The sequence below is a fragment of the Sinocyclocheilus grahami genome, unplaced genomic scaffold (assembly GCF_001515645.1).
Source record: "Sinocyclocheilus grahami isolate Dianchi unplaced genomic scaffold, SAMN03320097.WGS_v1.1 scaffold2742.1, whole genome shotgun sequence".
Classification (NCBI taxonomy): Eukaryota; Metazoa; Chordata; class Actinopteri; order Cypriniformes; family Cyprinidae; genus Sinocyclocheilus; species Sinocyclocheilus grahami.
This window is the reverse complement of record NW_015507920.1, coordinates 15,174-33,728: the sequence shown is the minus strand read 5'-3', so window position 1 is coordinate 33,728 and position 18,555 is coordinate 15,174. Positions and strand designations below refer to the sequence as shown.

The following is an 18,555-nucleotide window of genomic DNA, read 5'->3' as shown; positions in this document are numbered from 1 at the left end:
ACCAAGAGCCTAGAATCATACTAAGTCTTGGCCTGTCACACAGGGGCTACCGCATGCTCTGCATATGTTGAAGGAACTGTCTCAACAGACCCATAGTAGCAACACCCTGTTAAAGTAGGTATCCAGTGGATACATAGGTGGAGTGGTGCCCAAGGTGGAACCGGGGCTTTAACCAACTCAAGAAAGAGCATGAAGCTGCCGCGCGTAACTCTTACCATACAGGATTTGAGAAAAAACGCAAGGTACTAGCGTGCTAACTTACCACAGTGTGGATTTTAGAAAGTGTACACGACTTACAAGACTTCACGTGCACACTTACCATAACATGGATTTTAAAAATATCGTTCTAGGGGCCCTCGTTGCACTCTGAAAGAGCAGCCCATAGATGGAAATAGTGCATCCCAAAATACTATGTTTGAGAAGTCATCAAATCGATCTAAGGTATAATGCTGGAGTGGCTTGCAGTAAATCACTAGCTGAGGGAACAAACACTCAGCTCTCAATCGAACAGCCCACGGAGCGAGGAATCCAACTCCTCAGAAGAGAGGGAATTCAGACGTTTGAAAGAAAGCACCATGCTCGCAATAACCCTCAATGGTGAGGGGAGCGATGCTTCAAAAGTGTGTCAACAGAGACACACTGGTTGAATGGAGCCCAAGGTACCGAGGTCTAAACCAACTCAGAGAAAGGGAACGAGGCTAATAACACGTAACTCTTACCAAACAGGATTTCAGAAAAGTGCGCAAAGTATAACGTGCACACTTACCACTATGTGGATTTTAGAAAGTGCGCAAAGTGTTCAGCGTGCACACTTACCACTATGTGGATTTCAGAAAGTGCACAAAGCTTAGCGTGTGCACTTACCATAGTATGGATTTAAGAGCTTCCCAAACATCTGTTCACAGACACCTGGAAGTACTGAGCCAAACGGGAGAGGCAAGTTCAAATACAACCCTCTAAGGCAAGGGGAGCACTGCCTGATACAGCATTACACAAGAAGGTTCTCGCAAATGCCACCTATACTTCCCGCTCGATGCCTCAGCAAGAGGGGATATTCTGGTGACCTGGAGGCCCCTCAGGGTGACCTAGATACGGTATACCAAACAGGGCAGCCTGAAAGCATAAGCCCAGCCCGGATGTCCAGGACATTTTGCAGTGCCATGCCGGGGGCCTGATGATCAAGAAGGCTCCCGCAGAAGCCTGTGACCTGGCCGCATGATCCAGGAAGCATGAAGCCGAAACCAGGCTATCATACCGGCTGGACATCATATCAACATGTGAAGTAAACACTGCAAGTCGAGCCCCTGGTTTCTGAATCCAACAGAGGGGCTGCTCACCGAGGATCTACCCTAGAAAAAGGACAGAAACACACACACCTAACCTCGGTCAGGTGGAGAGATGGTGGTTACAGGGGAATTAGGAAGGGGAAGATAAGGGCAGATGTAAAACCCCCGAAGGAAATGAGTAGATAACGAAGTATCACTCTGATCCGGATGAAAGCGCTAACGCCTTGTCTGGATCACATCCCTTAGGTCTTGCCTACCTCCCTTTGACCCGCTATTCCCAAGCGAGATGTATTCTGAAGGGGCTTAGATGGCAAGGAGGGAGTCTTAAGAGAGGGCATCTCACCCATAGAGAGATAGCTGGTCAGCGTCTCTCTATAGGGGGCATCTTCTCATAGCCATTTTCGCGCATCGCCTTGATGTTGGCATAACTCATATGCTGGAATCGATGGATGCATGAGAAAAACGTCCTCTTCCATTCCTTCTCGATCTCTGTATGGAGATCAGGAAGAAAGGAAGGCTCACCTGAGCTGGAGGGTTATGGCCAGAAAGATAATCCATACTGCCATGGCACGATCCATAACTTCCAAAAGCTCATCATACGCAGGGCAGGAGGATTGGGAAGGCTCAGCCTTAACTTCTTCGCCCTCCTCAGACATTTTCTGCTCTTCCAGGGCTGAAATCAGCAGAGCACTGGCCCCTGGATCAGACGATGTTAATGACCATAATCATTTAATAATTAATTTTATTATGATATGAAACTGTCGGACTGGACTGTCTGTGTTTTTGCTCCCAGTGTCCTAGTTTTTCCTAGATTTCCTAGATTTTCTGATTGTGTTATCTGATTCACCTGTGTCTTGTTAATTACCTTGTTATGCTATGTATTTAAAGTGTAGTCTGCCCCATGTTTGGTTGCCTGCCCTGTGTTACCCCTTGGATTATCGTGATTAAAGACCTTAGTTTGAGTTTACGCCTCGTCTCCTAGCTCCTCACAGTAGTGCAACCCTGACAGAAATGTCCAATTTTTCTTTCAATAATGTTTTTTAAAGTTTTGCAAGAATTTCGTAATACTAAACTTTCTATTAGTTGTCATAGCAAGTGATTTTAAAAGTAGGATGGCTCACTTTTTATATGACTGAAGATTTTACTTGAATTCGTAGTTTATTCTTACTTTTGGAAACCTAATTGTTTTATAATTACTATTATTATTTTTTCTGTTGTTTCGAGAAATAGTAATTTTGATAATAGTCAATAGAAAAAATATAACCACAGACACATTGTTTGTCCACAGAATAATTACACATTATTAAATAAAAAGCGTCCCCTCACGAACCTCTACCTCCGAGTAAATTTTTTTTTTCTTTGTGCTCGTCATACTCAAGCATAGAAATTCAGATATTGGCGTGTGCTCTTTTATATGGCAATGATATTAATTAGGGGGCGTTTACAAGGCGGAGATCTGACACCAGTCAGCTTAATCCATACTGCCATGGCACGATCCATAACTTCCAAAAGCTCATCATACGCAGGGCAGGAGGATTGGGAAGGCTCAGCCTTAACTTCTTCGCCCTCCTCAGACATTTTCTGCTCTTCCAGGGCTGAAATCAGCAGAGCACTGGCCCCTGGATCAGACGATGTTAATGACCATAATCATTTAATAATTAATTTTATTATGATATGAAACTGTCGGACTGGACTGTCTGTGTTTTTGCTCCCAGTGTCCTAGTTTTTCCTAGATTTCCTAGATTTTCTGATTGTGTTATCTGATTCACCTGTGTCTTGTTAATTACCTTGTTATGTTATGTATTTAAAGTGTAGTCTGCCCCATGTTTGGTTGCCTGCCCTGTGTTACCCCTTGGATTATCGTGATTAAAGACCTTAGTTTGAGTTTACGCCTCGTCTCCTAGCTCCTCACAGTAGTGCAACCCTGACAGAAATGTCCAATTTTTCTTTCAATAATGTTTTTTAAAGTTTTGCAAGAATTTCGTAATACTAAACTTTTTATTAGTTGTCATAGCAAGTGATTTTAAAAGTAGGATGGCTCACTTTTTATATGACTGAAGATTTTACTTGAATTCGTAGTTTATTCTTACTTTTGGAAACCTAATTGTTTTATAATTACTATTATTATTATTTGTTTTTCTGTTGTTTCGAGAAATAGTAATTTTGATAATAGTCAATAGAAAAAATATAACCACAGACACATTGTTTGTCCACAGAATAATTACACATTATTAAATAAAAAGCGTCCCCTCACGAACCTCTACCTCCGAGTAAATTTTTTTTTTCTTTGTGCTCGTCATACTCAAGCATAGAAATTCAGATATTGGCGTGTGCTCTTTTATATGGCAATGATATTAATTAGGGGGCGTTTACAAGGCGGAGATCTGACACCAGTCAGCTGCGTACATTTTCAAGATCATTTGCTATTTATAAATGTCACATCTGGAAGAGAGGCATACACGCGTGTTTTTGTGCGCACGTACGTTTTCTCTGAATCGTACTTACGCACTTTTGAGAAATGATCTTAGAACAAATTTAGGATGGTTTATACAGAACATTTTATAAATGAGGCCCCTGGAGATGACCTCTACAGCCTTGAATGTCAGCGGAGACCATGTCAACTAGATGTGCCCCAGAGACAGATCCCCTGTGAAGATCTCATCACCTCGACGACCATCGGCACAAGATCACCGGAACCAGACAAGTCCTCTGCTCCTGTGTTACAGGCTGGAATTAAGCCACGTCATGCTGGTTTTGTCTGGCCAGAGGAGAACTGGGCCCCCGACTGAGCCTGGTTTCCCCCAAGGTTTTTTCTCCATTTCTGTCAGAGATTGAGTTTTGGTTCTTTTAGCTTGCTTAGTTGGGGACGATTGACTGATTGCACAGACACTATTGGAAGAGAGCTGAACTGGATGATGACATCACTGAATCATCAATGAACTGACTTTAGCTGGAAAAATGACTCTTTGTTATTGTCTTGCATTATTGGCAAACTATTTTCCTGTTTGGCACTGCAAAGCTGCTTTGACACAATCAGTATTGTATAAAGCGCTATACAAATAAAGGTGACTTGACTTGACTTGAAGAATAGAGTATACCGTATGTGCCTATGTAAAATTAAAAACAGTTTAGATTTACTATATTAGCAATTCAGACCCCACAAGAGGAACTTCATTTAACAAAATGTCAGTGCAGCTTTCATTACTGAGATTCAAATCTTGTATGTTTTATTGGATTCAAGTCAGGCAACATACGCTTGTGTAATTTTTTGATAATTGTGAAAGTAGCGCAGAACGGCCACTACAGTTCTGATTAGTGGTACTTTGGCTCATTCTGTACCTCTAGATTACTGTTGCAATACTGTATTTCCACTCATTTTCAGTGGGTCACCGATCTTCTTGAATCCTCCATCTTCCATCTCTGAGAAGTCTAACAATTCCTGTCTATGCAGACACGGCCAATAGGCGCCAAAATGAGAATGTTCTGGTGTTTCAAATGTTTTTGTTTCACTGATCACAGGTTTTTGTATGTGATCACTCGTGTATTCGCTTGTGTTTCTACTTTGGGGCCTGTACTCCCTAAAATATAGTAGTAGTAGTTCAATATAGTATTTTTAAATAATGCAATTATTGAGAGGTGATTTAATTTTGAGCCGTTTGATATTTTAGTGATGTTGCACAGGGGTGAACTCATTTCTGCTGTATACTGTAATCTCTTGGTGGGCATCTGAAGTGGTGCTCTTACCTACACAGTGCTCATTGTGGACAATATACCCATCAGGACAGACACATCTGAAAGAACCATCCAGATTCACGCATGTTCCAGGAGCACATATCCCATGATTCAATTTACACTCATTAATATCTGCATTTATCAAAAAACAAGGCAGACAGTTATGATACTATAGGACTCCTATAATATAGGACTACAAATCCAATAACAAAATAATACTGTACCATTACACTGAATATCCCGTATAATTTCATATCATATAATTTGTTAGCATTTTTATTTCAAATGAACAAAACTGGTAAATAATGGAAGTTCCAACCCTATTCATCTATGAGAATGTCTCATTTGTAAGTGGCTCTGGATAAAAGTGTCTGATAAATATGAATAAGAAGAGAAATACATTGGGGTAGACCACACATGACAGTTGAATCACATTTAATAACTTGTGTGAGATCTATGACTTCTGCTCCACACACGCATAGTTGTGTCCTCTTCCATCAGCAAACATTTAAAGGGTGTACGGTTTTCTAATCCAAAGATATGAATTGAACAAAGTCTATTTTTAGGGCTAAGAATTTAACTTCATCTGCCTTTAACAGCGGGTTCCTTCTTGTCTGGTGATGTTTGTGGACTTTAGTCTGTCAAAACATAATGCCTTTCAGGGTTATTGTGTGATTTAGAGAGATGTGTGGGGTGGTCAGTGGGGTACAGATGAGACACACGGCATCAACGGTACCAGCTGTAGAATCCTTTTGTGTCACACATCTGCATCTCACGCCACACTTAACTAACTGAGTACTTTTATTCAGTTAACTGACGGAACTGAGTAAAAGTAATCTGATTAATGCACATGTTACTCACTGAATATGAGTATGAATGTTATTTGTTTTTAGTCACATACTTGTTCTTAAGTGATCAATGTTTTAGAGATGTATTATTCCTAATCTGAATTTTTAATCTTAACTGATCAGTGATTTACTGATGAACTGTGGGCTATTGAACTCTTAGATGTTCTGCTCTTGAGCAGCAAATTATCAGTTGTATATAATGAAGAACAGGAATAAAATGAAGAGCCGAAATCAAGTCATTTTTTGTTTCTTTCAAGACATTTTAAATTAAAATTAGGTGGTTAGGCTTCTCTAGAGTATTAAAAATGACTGTTTCAACTGTACCCGACTTGGGTACAACAAAATTACTTCTTGTATTTTCTACAGCCGTTACTTCATCGTTCCGAAGAAGGATGGGGGGGTTTGCTTCTGATCTTAGATCTCCGTCTTCTGAACCGCGCTATCAAACAGCTTCGGTTCAAGATGCTCACTATCAAGCAGATAGTATCTCAGATCCAGTCCGAGGACTGGTTTGTTACGATAGATCTCAGAGACGCTTATTTCCATGTTTCCATCCTCCCTCAACACTGGAAGTTCCTGAGGTTTGCTTTCGGGGGCGAAGCATACCAATATAGAGTTCTTCCCTTTGGCCTGTCACTCTCACCCCGCACTTTCACGAAGTGTGTGGATGCTGCTCTGGCTCCACTGCGGCTCCAGGGCATCCGCATACTCAATTATATTTAAATTATGCATACTCAATTACGACGATTGGTTAATACTAGCTCAATCGGAGCAGATGGCGGCTCGGCATCGAGATGTCGTCCTCGCCCATATGAGAGAGCTGGGGTTAAGACTAAACTGTGGATGCTGCTCTGGCTCCACTGCGACTCCAGGGCATCCGCATACTCAATTATATCGATGATTGGTTAACACTAGCTCAATCGGAGCAGATGGCGGCTCGGCATCGAGATGTCGTCCTCGCCCATACGAGAGAGCTGGGGTTAAGACTAAATGCCAAGAAGAGTGTTGTTTGTCCACTACAGAGAACCACTTATTTAGGCGTGGTGTGGGACTCAACCTCGATGCAGGCACGTCTGTCTCCTGCTCGAATCGAGTCAATCCTCACGACAGTCACGAGGGTAAGAGAAGGCCAGTCACTCACTGTCAAACAGTTTCTGAGGCTGTTGGGCCTGATGGCAGCGGCGTCCAACGTGATACCTTTTGGCCTGCTGTACATGAGACCCTTGCAGTGGTGGCTCAGAACCAAAGGATTTTCCCCGAGGGGGAATCCGCTTTGCATGATCAAGGTCACGCGGCGATGCTTACGTGCCTTAGATATGTGGAAAAAACGTTGGTTCCTGGTTCAAGGCTCGACGTAGGGGCTAACGACGGATGCCTCTCTCACATGGAGATTCTGCAGGAGTGATTCTCCGCGGGGTTATCTCCCTCCACTCTGAAGGTATATGTGGCGGCCTTAGCTGCTTACCACGCCACGGGTGGTCAATCATTGGGAAGACACCCAGCCTACCAAGCTTACGCACACAGAGCTGCCCGTGGCGTAAGGCAGATCAGCTTTTTGTTTGTTTTGGTCCGCCAAAGAAGGGATTTCCGGCGACCAAGCAGGCTATGAGTAGGTGGGTGGTTGAGGCCATCTCACTAGCCTACGAGTCCTCTGAGACGCTGCGTCTCTTTGCCATACTCCCTGCATCCCTGCAGGCGCTACTTCATCGAAGCTGGGTGGCGCCCGGCCGGATGCGCTTTTATGCTTTCTGGTGCTTACGTTACCCTGCTCGTGATGTCTCGCTGCTCCATTGGACGTATTTGATACATGCTTCAGAACGCGGTCACGCAAGGGCGTTCCCAAAGCGAATCTCGACGCAGCGTCTCGTTCCCTCGGGGAACCATGGTTACATACGTAACCTAGAGACGTTCTCTGGAATACTTGATTTGGATTGGTCAGTCATGACATTCATAGGTGTGTTATAACTGCCGTCATTAGCAATGGCGAATAACAAGCACTAATACAGGTATTTGAGGCCGGTGTTTCTTTCATTTCTCTCACATCATACTCTTTTGTTTCATTCAAACACAATGGCTATCATCTTGTCCCTCAGTTATCATCTGTATTTACTGTAAAATGAATCCAGAGGACTTCAGTATTAATAGTTGCCTTGCAGTAATATTTAAAAGTGTTTGTTTTGTTGCCAGAAAGATTGTTTTGTACACTCTTAAAAATAAAGGTGCTTCAAAAGTTTCTTCAAGCGATGCCATAGAAGAACCATTTTTGGTTCCACAAAGAACCATTCAGTCAAAGTTTCTTTAAAGAACCATCTCTTTCTTACCTTTTTATAATCTGAAGAACCTTTTGAAGCCACAAATAACCTTTTGTGAAACAGAAAGGTTCTTCATATGTTAAAGTTTCTTTATGGAACCATTTAGACAAAAAGGTTCTTCTGTGGCATCGTGAAGCACCTTTATTTTTAAGAGTGTACACTGTCATGGATTAAAGATAATAGATGGGTAAGATTTTTAAACACTTTCTTCTCAAATATAATTTTATGTCCTCGTCTTTATTTATGTGGAGTAAAGCTGTGTAATTATTAATGCGACCGTACATTATGCCTTAAATGGCCAGAACTTCATCTTGCCTAGGAATTGTTTTTCTTTGAGGAAGCTTTGCATTTAAAGAGCTAATAAAAATGTCTAATTATTTTAATGGCAATGGCATTTTTATTTATATAGCACCATTAAATGCAACTCAAGTTGTCCAATGTGCTTTACAACAAAAATAATAAAAAACAAACACATTACTAAAACATTTAAACAATAAAACCTTATCAAGAACAAATAGGTTTTTAGATTGGACTTAAAAAAGATCCAGAGGGAGCAAGTCTGATAGAAATGGACAAGCCATTCCAGAGTCTGGGGGCAGCTACAGAGAGCGCACAGTCACCTCTACATTTGTACCTCCACCTAGGGATGAACTACAGTCTCTGGTTGGATGATGCTCAGTCAGTAAATCAGAAAGGTATGACGGAGACATACCATTTAATGATTTGTAGACCAGAAGTAATATTTTAAAATCTACTCTGTAGCACACTGGCAACCAGTGCAGGGAACATAAAACTGGAGTGATAAGGTCCCGTTTTTGAAGACCAGTCAGGAGTCTAGCTGCAACATTTTGAACTAACTGTAATCGGGACGGTGCTGATTGGCTAATCCCTAAATAAAGAGAATTACAGTAATCCAGCCTGGAAGAGATAAAGGCATGGATTAGTTTTTCAACATTTTTGGAAGAAAGAAATGACTTTACAATTATTTACATTTGTGGCAAGTAGTCGTGTGATAAGCGGGATAATGTACATCCAGCCAGTTGTTATCACTTTGTGTCGGGGTCCTGATCACCCTGTTGGGGTTATTTCTGCGATAACATCTGTCTGGATGTACATTATCCCTTACTTAACTAATGAGACCTTATTGTAAAGTGTTACCAAAGAACATTCAAATGTACAAATCCACATTATAAAATATTACTATACAAAAAAAAAACGTTTAAGGGAACAACACCATTACCTGTACAGTAGTTATTACTGGCTAGCTCAAATCCTTGATGACAGATACAGTTAAATGAGCCAATAGAGTTTGTACATGTGCCATTCCCACACGGCTGGTGTGAACACTCATTAACATCTACTGAAGATAAAAACACCTGCTATAAACACCTTTCACAGGCAAGTGCTTTGAATGAAATACATCATCTCTGATGTGAACCACACTTTGTTTGAACATAGCCTTCATAGAGTGAGCTACCGAACATTGGTAATGATGGAGTAGTTCTGATACAGATTTGAGGAGCTCTTACCTACACACATCCTGCGGTTTTGTGTCGCAGTAAAGCCGGCGTGACACACACACTCGTATCCTCCTGGAAAGTCCACACAGTCACCATGACGACACATGCTGGGTGCCTCCACACACTCGTTACGGTCTGAAAATCACACAGAGATTGCTACGTAAGACTCAAATCACTGAGTTTCAATACTTGTTAATCCAAATGCTCACAGTTCTTTGGTAAAACAATTATAATTAATTTGAGACATTTAGAAACTATGAGAGTATGCCTTCACTCACAGACATCATAATGTTGTGATTTAGGCCTACACCATTTAAAGTCTAGAAAATGTGTAGCTTTTGGAAAGCTTTTGGGTTTTCTGCATGTGTGTATTTTAAAGTTACACAAACTCATGCACAGCCCACAAACAGTGGTAGTGTCTGTAGCCACTCACCAGCGCAGGCTCCATTAGGTGTGATTATATATCCATCAGAACATTCACACTGATAGCTGCCCGGCCGGTTGATGCAGTCTGCATTTCTCTGACACACAAGCTCTCCACTGCTGCATTCATCAATGTCTGAACACACAAACACACATTAAATAAACAGTGCGTCTTATTCACTAACCATGCGTATGAATACATTTGAGTGTGAAATCTGCATACAGACACTTTCATGAACAAATCATGATTAACCAATACTTTACATACTAAAATCTATTCTACATTTATGAATAAACAACACGTACACAAAATCACATACTCTGCTTGGCTTTTTGATTGTGTTAAGACTAGTTTTGAGGACAGCATGCTTGGCATTGCCGGAGGATCTTGCTATAGGTGCTCTCAGGCTCTTTAGAGAGCATCATGTGTTTGCTGAGAGTGACAAAAGGCTGTGGAGGAAAGGTTGCACCAGAACCCCTTATATGGAGATGATTTGACAAGTTTTATGCAAATGACTAATATCAGACACACCGTTGCTAATTTAGAATACTACAAATTCGCTAACATTAGAATGAAGTTACAAACAAGTTTGACCGGTTGTGAAGCATGTGTGGGAAACACGATAAGGATTTGGCTTAAATAACCTCTGTCAGTGACGTCATTGAAACGTATGCTTGTGAGAGGCTAAAAATAGATATGAAATGGGGGCGCCATTGGGTTTCTTTGTCTTTAGAGACTGCATTGTGTGCATCTGTGTTCTATGTGTGCTGTTGTTACGTTAAGAGCAGGATTCAGCTTTTCCAAAGAAAAAAAAATATGACTCTAAAGTATTCTAAAAGCTTTAAGCTTTTATTGCCCATCAGAGTGCACTACCCTAGATTCGTTTTCTTTCAGGAGGGGCTAGATTCTGCATCCTCGCTAAGATCATGGGGCTCGCATATCGAGCTGGCTGAGAGCTGAGAGACGGGCACATCCCTTTCTCTTATGCTCTCGCCAGATCATGATGATCTTGTGCCTGCTGCTGAAGCGTGCTCCTGCACTTCTTCAGAGCGAGCTGAGGACATGGGTTCTTTTGCTTCCGACAATATGGAAGTTGAGAGCACTGCTTCTCACACGATGACAAAGCATTTGAGGAGTTACTCGTGAAAAGTATTGGCCAAAAGACTAGCAGAGGCTTTCAATAAGTTTTTCCCCTGCCATGCTCAGGGGTCAGGCCGGCTCCTCTGCCGAGAGAAGAACAAAACCAGAGCGTGGCGAGTCGTGCGCACCCTTATAGAGATTGGGTTGCAACCCAGTAGGAAGCCGGATCTAGGATCCATCATTGTGGCCAAGAAGAAGTCCTGAGGCTGATGTGCCCAGGACCATGGGGTGTGCCCCAACACATTTTCCCCGATCGCTCTGCTTCCGGGAGTCCTGGAACCTTCATGTTTGGCCTTTGAGGGGGACCAACTAAGAGATGCTAGGCTTCCAGCTGATGTAGTGCAGACTAATCTAAATGCTAGGGCTCCCTCCACTAGAAGAAGTTATGCCCTCACATGAAATGTTTTTTAAATTTGGTGTATAACATGACGTGCATACCCAGCTCACTGCTAAGTTGTTTCAGTGTTGGAGTTCCTGCAAGAAAAACTGTCCTCAGGCACATGTCCTGGTAATCTTAGAGTCTATGTGGTCGCCATTCAGCTTGCCACACTCTGATTGATGGGGTCTCTGTAGGAAAACACCCTCTAGTCACTCACTTCATTCATGGAGCTAAGTGGTTGAGGCCGCCCACCAGAGTGAAGGTCCTTTTTTAGGACTTAGCTGTAGTGCTTGAGGGTCTGGTTGCCCCTTTTGAACCACTACAGTTAGCACCTGTCAAGCTTCTGACTCAAAAAATTGGTCATAGGTCATTTTTTCACAACTCTTCACACAGTTTTCCTTACCAATCTTAAGCTTGGCACAGCAGTAAATTTCACATCCAAAATGCACTTAAACTACCAAACCACTTCATATTGTAAGGGCAAGATTTACTAAATGACAAATTAGCGTAAGAGCGCAATTCCAAAAAAGCGCTAATGGGAGTGGAAATTTCTGCAGGTGATTTACGGACAAAGACCAAATTAACGAACACAGATGTAGCCAGATCGTTTCCATAATGACCAACACAATCTACTAAGAGCAGCGCAAATTAATGTCTGCTTTAAGACATGCATTTTAGGAGCATTAAATAATGGTGCAAATACCAGTAATTTGACAAGCTCAAACGATAGTAAATCGTGTTGCATGATTCATTTTAATACTCTCCTCCCATAAATTTTGCGTCTGAAAGGGAAACTCCTACAAATGCATATTCAATAAGGTCAGCTGCAAAAATAACTGTGTCCACGCCTTTTTAGCGCTAATTCTTCACTGTGCGTCTTTAGTAAATCTTGACAGTTCTATTTTAACGCCAAAAGACGGTTTGCACAGACTCAAGTTGTTAGTTAATCTGGCCCTAAGTGTCTTAAATCAAGTCATTCTTTCACAATAGCAACAAACACACATAATCACTCATAAAACAATGACCTAAACAAACACACTAAAAACAGAGAGCATGTCATGTTTTTTTTCTTTTTTTCAAAACAAGAATTACAGCTCTCCGCTGTTTAGAATTCAGTATATGTTACATTACAAAAATGTATTCTGTGTGAATACAGAGAAAGTAGCCATCAGACCTTCACAGACGAGCAGCAGATCACTGTAAATGAAGCCTGTGGGACACTCGCAGTTGAAACTGCCCACATGGTTTATACACACACCATGAGCACAGACACCTGGGATTTCATGACATTCATTAATATCTGAAAAGATCAGATCAAAAACCATTAAACATGAAGTAAAAACAATTCCTACCATTTCTAACGAAATTTCTCTGGCTGCGAAATTTGTCTTTACCTTTCGGCTTTCCAGTTTCAATGTCAATCCTGAATCCGGTCACACTGCCACAAAGACTTCTATAGTCACCTAGAAACATAGAGAGAATGTTTGCATATGGGCTCAGCTATAGTTCAGAAACACAACTGTCCCCAGAATTTGAATCTAACAAAAGGTCTGTATTATTCTTTTAACCCCGATTCATAGGAATTAAGGAATGAGATTGACGCAATAGTAGCCTCAATAGACTCAATAGACTTTAATCCTGCACCTTGAAGGGCTTGAGGGGTCATCATTCCTGCAGTTCTCATAGCATTGGCTACTGACAGATATGAAAGGGAAACTTTCTGTATGAGGACATTCAGGAATGTCAAGAAATGAAGTTATTCATAAATTATAATAATGTTCTTTGAAAATTAGGGTTTGTGTGTGTCTTTAAAAAACATTACAGTCACATTAAGTAAATGCGTGCGTTCACCTGTGCCAGGGCTCGGACAGGCCTGGCATGGTTTGTTCCAGGCTTTGCCCACATTGTAGGCACAGCAGCACAATCTCTGTGTGGTGTTGAAAGTAAGCTGGTGTTCACAGGTACTACCACTGTAGTTACGGTAACACAGACTTTTTCTCATATCTAAAACAACACACAATCCTACAATTTTAGTAGTTTGCATTCTTCAAAAAATAGACAGTCATAAACAAACTACACTAACACACATAAGTAGATAAAAATATATGTAAATAAAAGCTATTATTATTATTCAAACTATTAAACATTTAATTTACTGTCTTTAACAGTTGCTACAGCAGAGGATGTGAAGTACTCTGCCTCACGCACCCATGCAGCTGTGTCCTCCGTTCACTGGCATGTAGTCCTGTGCGCAGACACATGTGTAATTTCCCAGTGTGTTGTAGCAGGTGCCCGGGCCACAAACGCCTGAACTGAGCACACACTCATCAATATCTGAAAGACATAGCTTAGAGTCAAACTCACCTTTCTGAAGATCAGTCAGCTGACAAAACTTATTTTTGACCATAGCAACACTTGTCTCACCCTCACACATGCGGTTGTCCATGTTGAGGATGTATCCAGTCAGACAGTCACACTGGAAACTTCCAAATGTATTGATGCAGTTTCCACCCTGACACAGGCTGGGCAGCTCCTGACATTCATCAATATCTGACACCAAAAACAAAACACTTCTGAGTGTATTTTCCTCTTGCAGTATGTGAGTTCTCAATACCCTTTTATATTGAGTTCTCAATACCCTTTTTTATACAGGAAGGATTATTTTGTTTACTATTTATTCCTATTTTTCTTCTTTCGATATAATTTAGGTTTTGATTGCACTTATATGTAATTAGAATTATAGCCATCGGTTAAGAAGAAGCTTTTGATATTTGCATTGCTTGTTTACTGCACTTAAGTGGTGAACTCGCACAATAGTTTCGATTTGAGCCATTTGCCTGCTATAGCCTTTTGGTGTGCTAATTGTGAAGGTGTCCAAAGCTATTTTCACTCAAGAGTCAAGAAGCGTTGTATTTATTTGTTATCTGTGCATCAGGGGAAGCGTTCAGCCCTCTTGTTCAGCCTCCTCGTGTGTGGACTGACTCGGGCAAAGACACCGACATGGCACTTAAGTATATTTTAATTTCCTTGTTACACACTCTCATTTTTGCCCTCTCTTTTCCACACATGTGTTTCCAATACATTCCTGTTGTCTCTCAACAATGCTCTAACATCGAATGCAGACAGCAATGCGATCTTGTTAACCTGTGTCCTATCTGCACCTCCTCTACTGCACCTCTCTCTTTTTCTGTGGGTCTCTGGCATTGTCAGTCGGCCTGTCAACAAAGCAGACTTCATTCCAGCAACTGCTTCTCAGTCTACTCTTAGAATCTTGGGATTAACTGAGACCTAGATTCATCCAGATGACTCAACAACCCCTGCTGTCCTCTGTAACAACTCTCACTGTCCGGTTGGGAGGGGGTACTGGTCTCCTCATTTATAACAATTGGAAATATTCAACCTACTCTCCCCTTTGCAGTAATAACTGTTTTGAATTGCATGCTATTACGGTAACAGCTCCAATAAAACTCCATGTTGTAGCAATTTATCACCCTCCTGGTCAACTGTGCACCTTTATAGAGGAGCTGGATGGGCTGCTGTCCTCATTGCCTGAGGATGGCAGTCCACCTGTAGTCTTTGGTGACTTCAATGTCCTTCTGGAGAAGCCTTACACTGCAGACTTCCACTCACTCCTAGCTTAATTTGATTTCAAACAGCTTACCACCACAAGCACTCACAAATCAAGCAATCAGCTTGACTTAATTTACACACAATTGTATTGCAGACAATACAAATTTTTGGTAAAACCCCTACACATCTCTGATCAGTTCTTCATTACATTTAACCTACAATAGGTTGTAAATGGCACTGGTCTAGCAAAGGTGTCGTGGTTGCCATGGTAACCAGTGGCCTGTGGTCATTCGCAGACATCCTTGCGCCCAGTCTATTGGGTGAGGGGTCTGTGACGACTTGTTAATCTAATGAATAACTGATTTGTTAAATCAAATGAAAAATTGTGTTTTTGATTGGTCCAGACGCTACAGCAGCAACTGACACTTTATGCTTTATGCTACTTTAACTTCTTGTCTAGACGATATATGTCCTCTCTCTTCCAGGCCAGTGCGTGCTACCCATTCTAACCCCTGGCTATCTGATGTTCTACGAAAACATAGGTCCAAACTCAGGGCAGTAGAGAGAAAATGGCACAAATCAAAAGATCCATCGGACCTGAGTATGTATCAGTCTTTGCTTTCATCTTTCTCTGCTGAAGTCTATACTGCCAAATCTTCATACTTTCACAACATGATCAACAGCGCTTCAGACACAAGTAATCACTTCAAAACATTAAATTCTCTCCTCTGTCCGCCTCCACCACCTCTTTAACAGCTGATGATTTTGCTACATTCTTCACAGATAAAACTAAAACCATCAGCAGTCAGTTCTTAGCTCCACGCACACAGGAACTCAAACCAACCACATCCACTGCTAAAACTCCCCTGTCCTCCTTCTGTGCCACTGAGGCTAAAGTTTCCAAACTTCTCCTCTCCAGCCATCTTACAACCTGTCTAGAACCAATCCCCTCACACCTTCTCCAAGCAATCTCTCCAACATTCTTACCAGCACTCACACATATCATCAACACCATCTCTTCTCACAGGCATTTTCCCCACCGCATTCAAGCAGGCTTGAGTAACTGCTTAAAAAGCTGCCTCTTCCCTCCAATTCATGGAGAAAAAAACACTTGAACAAATTGTTTTCAACCAGGTATCATTATTTCTTTCACAGAATAACCAACTGGATTTTAACCAATCAGGCTTCAGAAGTCCATTTAACTGAGACTGCATTACTGCCAGTCACTGAAGCCTTGCGGATTGCAAAAGCTGATTCCAAATAATCAGTTCTCATTCTGCTGGATCTATCTACCACCTTTGATACTGTGAATCATCAGATCCTTCTGTCCACCCTGTCATCACTAGACATCACAGGGATTCCACTTCACTGGTTTGAATCCTATCTCACAGGTAGGTATTTTAGGGTTGCCTGGGGAGGGGAGATATCCAAAGCACATCAACTGGTCACTGGGGTTCCCCAGGGATCAGTTCTTGGACCCCTCCTCTTCTCCATATACACTACATTACTGGGATCCATCATACAGGCACATGGTTTCTCCTACCATTGTAATGCTGATGACACACAGCTCTATATTTGATTTCAACCAGGCGATCCAACGGTAGCTGAACGGATCTCAGGCTGCATGGCGGACATGTCGGCATGGATGAAAGAACATCACCTAAAGCTCAACTTCACAAAGAATGAACTTCTCATCTTCCATGCCACTCCGACTCTAGAGCATGATTTCACCATTCAGCTAGGTTCATCAACAATTACCCCATCAGGTTCAGTCAGAAATCTTGGTGTAAGATTTGATGACCAGCTGAAAAATACCACATTGAAAAAACCGCTGGATCATGCAGGTATGCATTGCACAACATCAAGAAGATCAGGCCCTTCCTAGCGGAGCATGCTATGCAACTTCTTGTTCAGACCCTTGTCATTTCTAGGTTGGACTACTGCAATGCTCTTCTGGCTGGACTTTCATCATGCAAAATCAGATTCAGAATGCAGCAGCATGACTAGTCTTTGACTAGCCCAAAAAGGCCCACGTCACACCTCTCTTTAACAAGGGAAGCACATTAATACTACCTCCATACTCACAGTATTGGAGGAGAGTCACAGAAAGGCAAGTGGGATGCTAATGGTGGTCATGCCCAGTCATTCTATTCTGTAACTACCCCTTCCCTCACATACTGCAAGGGAAACACTTGCACTCTACGTAATGACCCCCAAGTACTGGAGAGGGCGACAGATGAGGAAGTAGGACACAAGTGGTGGTATTGCCCACTCTTCTCTTCTGTAAAAACCCATTCATAGGAGCGTAGGGCTGTGCAAAAAATCAAATGGGATTTTCATGCTCATCTCATCAGTAAAGCCAGTTCTGTGATTAGTAGTAAATCTCCAGCACGTGCTTTCAGATGGAGCGGCATTTACTTCACAGAGCTGTAGTTCACTGACAAGCTACGCAAAATTGCGTTCAAAATCGCAGGCGATTCATTGCCGATTCATTTTTGATTACTCTGTGTAACGGGACCGACGAGACGTGAGGCGTGAGGATCCATGTGCAAGCTTTTATTAAGAGACGTGGTTTTAACAGGCATGGGTCAGACAATGGCAGACAGGTATATCGAAGGCAAGACAAGAGATAAATCCAGGTAGAAGGCAAAGGTCCAATCAGGGGCAAACAGAGTCAGAAAAAGCAAGGAAAGGGTTAATCCAAGAGACGTGGCGTGAATCAGAGACCAGGAAAACAGACAAGGCAAGACTAAGAAAACTATGAAAACTTAAACAGGCTCGGTAAAGTAGCTATCCGCTAAACAGGGATACACGCAAAACAATACACGAGACGAAAACAGAAAACACGGAATGGCTCAGTAAGGCAGCTAACACTTGGGGAGTGAAAAATGCAGAACAATACTCGGCAGTGAGAGAGAGGAAGTCCATGGCTTAAGTAGCATATCGGATTGGATTCAGCTGTGTGTGTGTGATCAGTGCATTCAGCTGTGTGCATGTAATCAGTGCAATGGTTGATGGGAAATGCAGTCCAGGGTGATGTGTAACAGTCTGTGTGGTGTGAGAGTCAATGTAATGGGAGAATAACCTCTAGTGGCAATCGGCCTGAAGCCCACGGACCAGATTCGTGACAACCCAATTGTTCACTTTTAAGACGTTACTGTTGTGTTTAGTAATTAACTGGTTATTCTTTATTAATTAGTCATAGTTCTCAATGAGGATATATATTTTTAGTAATGATCAAATATCTAATAAGGAACTACCTTTGTCCTAAATTTGCTACTACTTACTGCTTAGTTAATCTTGCTTCTCTATTAGTTAATAGTATTAAGTTAAGTGTTAATGTA

The 18,555-nt window shown here is 41.8% G+C and overlaps 2 protein-coding genes across 2 annotated transcripts in view; both read right to left on the bottom strand.

Moving 5' to 3' along the window:
* Positions 1–9,418: 9,418 nt before the first annotated feature.
* On the bottom strand, positions 9,419–16,134 carry LOC107575594 (fibrillin-2-like; the record flags this gene model as incomplete). The annotated part of the gene is made up of 9 exons (XM_016261949.1): positions 16,056–16,134; positions 14,066–14,191; positions 13,850–13,975; positions 13,493–13,645; positions 13,036–13,104; positions 12,816–12,941; positions 10,132–10,257; positions 9,708–9,833; positions 9,419–9,535 (listed from the first exon to the last, which is right to left on the bottom strand). Coding segments are annotated over exons 1-9 (1,048 nt in total), but the record flags the coding sequence as incomplete, so codon positions are not given.
* LOC107575595 (fibrillin-2-like) overlaps positions 14,109–18,555 on the bottom strand; it is a 16,754-nt gene continuing 12,307 nt past the window's right edge. Inside the window, exon 6 of the mRNA XM_016261950.1 lies at positions 14,109–14,191. The gene's annotated coding sequence lies outside the window, so the exon portion shown is untranslated. The remainder of the gene's footprint in view (positions 14,192–18,555) is intronic.